This window comes from Cynoglossus semilaevis, chromosome 14, assembly GCF_000523025.1.
Source record: "Cynoglossus semilaevis isolate Cse_v1.0 chromosome 14, Cse_v1.0, whole genome shotgun sequence".
NCBI lineage: Eukaryota > Metazoa > Chordata > Actinopteri > Pleuronectiformes > Cynoglossidae > Cynoglossus > Cynoglossus semilaevis.
In genome coordinates this window covers 576,430-580,922 of record NC_024320.1, presented here as the reverse complement: position 1 = coordinate 580,922, position 4,493 = coordinate 576,430, and the positions used below count along the sequence as shown (strand labels likewise).

At 40.1% G+C, this 4,493-nt stretch overlaps 1 protein-coding gene across 1 annotated transcript in view; it reads left to right on the top strand.

Moving 5' to 3' along the window:
- Nucleotides 1-485: 485 nt before the first annotated feature.
- The window catches only part of tmc2a (transmembrane channel-like 2a), an 11,885-nt gene continuing 7,877 nt past the window's right edge, over nucleotides 486-4,493 (top strand). Inside the window, exons 1-7 of the mRNA XM_008324294.3 lie at nucleotides 486-1,714; nucleotides 2,311-2,466; nucleotides 2,895-2,985; nucleotides 3,113-3,194; nucleotides 3,272-3,378; nucleotides 3,782-3,880; nucleotides 3,990-4,132. Coding sequence (XP_008322516.1) covers nucleotides 1,215-1,714; nucleotides 2,311-2,466; nucleotides 2,895-2,985; nucleotides 3,113-3,194; nucleotides 3,272-3,378; nucleotides 3,782-3,880; nucleotides 3,990-4,132 — 1,178 coding nt within the window. The 5' untranslated portion in view covers nucleotides 486-1,214. The remainder of the gene's footprint in view (nucleotides 1,715-2,310; nucleotides 2,467-2,894; nucleotides 2,986-3,112; nucleotides 3,195-3,271; nucleotides 3,379-3,781; nucleotides 3,881-3,989; nucleotides 4,133-4,493) is intronic.

The window sequence follows — 4,493 nt, the reverse complement described above, 5'->3', positions numbered from 1 at the left end:
TAGTTCAGTTCTATAGTTCAGTTCTATAGTTCAGTTCTATAGTTCAGTTCTATAGTTCAGTTCTTTAGTTCATTTCTATAGTTCAGTTCTTTAGTTCAGTTCTTTAGTTCAGTTCTTTAGTTTAGTTCTTTAGTTCATTTCTATAGTTCAGTTCTTTAGTTCATTTCTATAGTTCAGTTCTTTAGTTCATTTCTATAGTTCAGTTCTTTAGTTCATTTCTATAGTTCAGTTCTTTAGTTCATTTCTATAGTTCAGTTCTTTAGTTCATTTCTATAGTTCAGTTCTTTAGTTCATTTCTATAGTTCAGTTCTTTAGTTCATTTCTATAGATCAGTTCTTTAGTTCATTTCTATAGTTCAGTTCTTTAGTTCAGTTCTTTAGTTCATTTCTATAGATCAGTTCTTTAGTTCATTTCTATAGTTCAGTTCTATAGTTCAGTTCTACAGTTCAGTTCTTCTGGGACATTTTCTCCGTTTGTTTTGTCAACTTTCCTCTGTGTGAAGTTGAATTATTTTTCCTCCGTACTTTTGTTTTTCTCCCGACAAACATCAGGTCTCACGTTGACTTCAAGGCTCAGAGAGTCACTCGGTTGTTTATCTGCGCCAAGTGTGTGGCGATGAACACGTGAGCAGGTCACAGAGCTGGCAGACACCTGAATTAAAGGTTGGAGGGAGGGGGAGGAGGATGGAGAGGATAAGGAGGAGGAGGATGAGGAGGGAGCAGACAGTCAGTGGAGGAGCACAGACTGAACAGACGGACCATTCTAACAGGCCGACGTAAAAAAAAAAAAATCATCATGCCGAGGAATAGTGATGTGGCTAAAACGGAAGAAGGTGAGAAGAGGATGAAGAGTATTTTTTTAAGAGAGAGAAAAAACTGCACAGAATTATAATCAATTAATCCTGGAAAATGGAGTAAAAAAAATAACCAGGTGTTTGTCGTTTGCAGTTGGGATAGAAGTAGACGCAGAAGACAGCGACGGTGAGTAGGTTTCATTTACCTCAGATGAAATATTCTTAGTCAAGAATTGATAGTCAAAGAATAACTAAAGAATAGCTGATAATTAGCCCAGGTATAACAAAAACCCAATTTTGCTTAAAGTGCCTGAAAATTAGACAATATCTTAGCTAAGTAATTATCCAAAAGGTGTCGCTGTTTCGTCCTTCGTTAACGTAGAATCTGATCCAAACGTCTGAAAATACAGCAGGTGACACCATGTACGTTTCACTGTGTGTGAGTGTAGACAGCGCCAGCCACAGGCGAAACAACAGAAGACAGGGCGCAGGACGAGGAGGAGCTAAGAGCAGAGGGCGGGGCAAAAAGCCGGCCAGTGACGAAGAGGAGGATGAAGAAGAAGAAGAAGATGACGGTCCACGAGGTCGACGCAGCAGAGGAGCAAACAAGAAGAAACCCGCGAAGAAACGTGGAGATGACGACGAGGAGGAGGGAGACGAGAGTGAGGATGAAGGCCCCAAGAGGAGAAGAGGAGGAGCGGGGGGGAAAGGAGGAGTTAAAGGAAAGAAAGGAGGCAAAGCGCAACAGGACAGTGATGGTGAGGAGGAGAGTGATGACGGGAAAGGGAAGAAGGGAAAGAAGGGAGGAGCAAAGAAAGGAGGGAAGAAGGAGGTGAATGACGGTAAAGGTAAAAAAGGTGACGACAAGGGAAAAGAAAAGAAAGAAGACAAGGACAAGAAGAAAAAGAAGAAAGGAGACAGGTAGGAAACAGGATGTGATGTCATCCCAGTGAATTTTTTCCCCCAGTAGATTTTAATGTTGACATTTATGCTAACTGAACAGTTCGTTCAAGTTTACACGTGTATTAGCGTTGAGTGAGCACAGACTGTGCTGTTAGCACCCCCCAGTGTTGAGAAAAAGCTCCATGTCAGGGTTTTAGCCCAAATATGTGAATACAGAGATATGTTCAACAGTTTTGAGATGTTTAAAAAAATGTAGCTCAAAATTGAGCCTGCTCGTAAGCTAAAGCTGTTAGCTGGAAGTTAAAATAAACTGAATTACAGAAGCGGCTTCAAATGTTTTCAAACTAGTTTTTACATATTCATTTTTTTTTACAAGTTATGTCAAACTAGGGAGAAATTAGCAATTAGTTATGTCAAACTAGGGAGAAATTAGCCTAAACTTTAATGTAAGTTTAGCAAATCAAGCAATCTACAGTATGCAAAGATATAGCAAGATGTTAGCAGGAAACAGCTACGATTTCAGTTGGACAATAAAACTTCAGAAGAACTCAAGGTCAAGATCAATCCTAAACCCTAATCCTGACTTTAATTTAAACATTCTCGTCTGTTCCCAGTTCTTCCGACTCCAGTGACTCTGATGGTGAGGAGGAGGAGTCAATGTCAGAGGGAGAGATGGCCAAGCTGATGGAGGAGGTGGAGGAGAAAAAGAAACTGATCGGGATCATCAGAAACAAACCCTGGAGGATGAAGAAGAGACTGACAGAGTTCAAGTGGGTTTTCTTTAACCTCACAAAGATTATTAATTTGGTATTTCTTAAATTTGACAAAGGTCATAAATCTGGGTTTTCTTAAATCTGACAATGATTATTCATCTGGGGTTTTTTTAAACCTGAAAAGATCATTCATTTGGGTTTTCCTAAACCTGACAAAGATTATTAATTTTTTCTTAAAGGTTAAACCTCACAAAGACAGAGACATTGCCTCTGGGCCAAAGTGCCACTATTATTATTATTATTATTATTATTATTATTATAGTCTTTATTGTCATTGTAACACGGGGATACAACGAAATTGAGCCTCTGCTTTTGCAGCTGGTGGATTCGAACCTGAAGGTTATTTTAAAAGCCTTAAATTAAAAGCCCTCTAATCTGATCAAACTGAATATCTGTGTCTCCTGTTGTCATCTGTTTCCTCACAGAGAAGCTCAGCAGTTTGTGGATAAGTTTGAAGGAGCTCTGGGTAAGGGTAAAGGCAGGAAATGGTACGCTTACAAGGTCATGATGACAAAGGTGACTCTCTGACTCTCTCTGACGCTTGTTTTCCTTCTTTGGTTAAGAATAACTTATAAAGGCAGCCTCCTCCCTAAACTCCACACCCTGCCTCTACCCGAATCTGTGAATATTTTGTTTTTGACAGAAATGGATCAAGTTTCAGCGGGACTTTGAGAACTTCAGAACTGCCTGTATTCCCTGGGAGAGGAAGATCAAAGAAGTGGAGAGTAAGTTTTAAGTAAGCAAACTGCGGCTCCCCGTGTACACATGTGAAACTTATATAAAACGTCATTCTTTTCCTCAGGTCACTTTGGCTCCTCCGTGGCTTCTTACTTCATCTTCCTGCGCTGGATGTACGGCATGAACCTGGTTTTGTTCGGCTTCACGTTTGGTCTAGTGGTCATTCCCGAGGTCACGTGATTACTTGCTGTTTTCTGCGCTTCAAGCGGGTTGGCGCAAAAATTAGACGTAATGTTAATTTGCAACAGCGGTAGTTTGTTTTAACGACTAAAAAGGGCTGCATACGACGCCCCTGTTGGTAAAAAGCATTGCAAAAATCACTTTGCATTGCATTAATATTAACTATTAAACATCACAAAATTCTTCAAAACGTTTTTTTTTTTTTTTTAAGTGAACTCCTTATCATTGTGACATTGTGACACACACACCTTATTTTATCTTATCTATTTACTACAACATGAAGACTCTTAGTTTGGTTAGTCAATAAAGTTTAGTATTTGAATTTAAAATTATTTTTTTTATTAATTTGTTTTTATTCATTTTTTATAAACTATAAAGATTTTGTTTTCCTTAGGTTCTGATGGGCCTGCCTTATGGTTCCATTCCCAGGAAAACAGTTCCCAGAGCAGATCAGGACACGGCTCAGGATTATTCTGTTCTCATGGACGTTAATGTAAGTCTAAGATGATGATGAGCGATGATGAAGATGATGATGATGACAAGGAGCACAAAGCTGCACAAAATTAAACTCTAAATGTAAATCTTTTTTTTTGTCCCTTCAGGGCTACTGCAAGTACTCTGTATTGTTTTATGGTTACTACAACAGTCAGAGGACAATTGGTCTCCTGAAGTTCAGACTGCCCCTATCCTACTTCATGGTTGGGATTGGAACCTTTGGCTACAGTCTGATGGTCGTCATCCGCACGTGAGCTGCACTGTACACTTTTCTTTTACCTTTTGTAAATTCACTGCTGTCTCCATCAGACAGACCTTACCAGCAGACCACCAGTAGACCAGCAGTAGACTAGCAGTAGACTAGCAGTAGTCCAGCGGTAGTCCAGCGGTGGACTAGCAGTAGACCAGCAGTAGCCTTGCAGTAGTCCAGCAGTAGACTAGCAGTAGTCCAGCATTAGACTAGCAGTAGTCCAGCGGTAGTCCAGCGGTGGACTAGCAGTAGACCAGCAGTAGACTAGCAGTAGACTAGCAGTAGACTAGCAATAGACAAGCAGTTGACTAGCAGTAGACTTGGAGTAGTCCAGCATTAGACTAGCACTAGACTAGCAGTA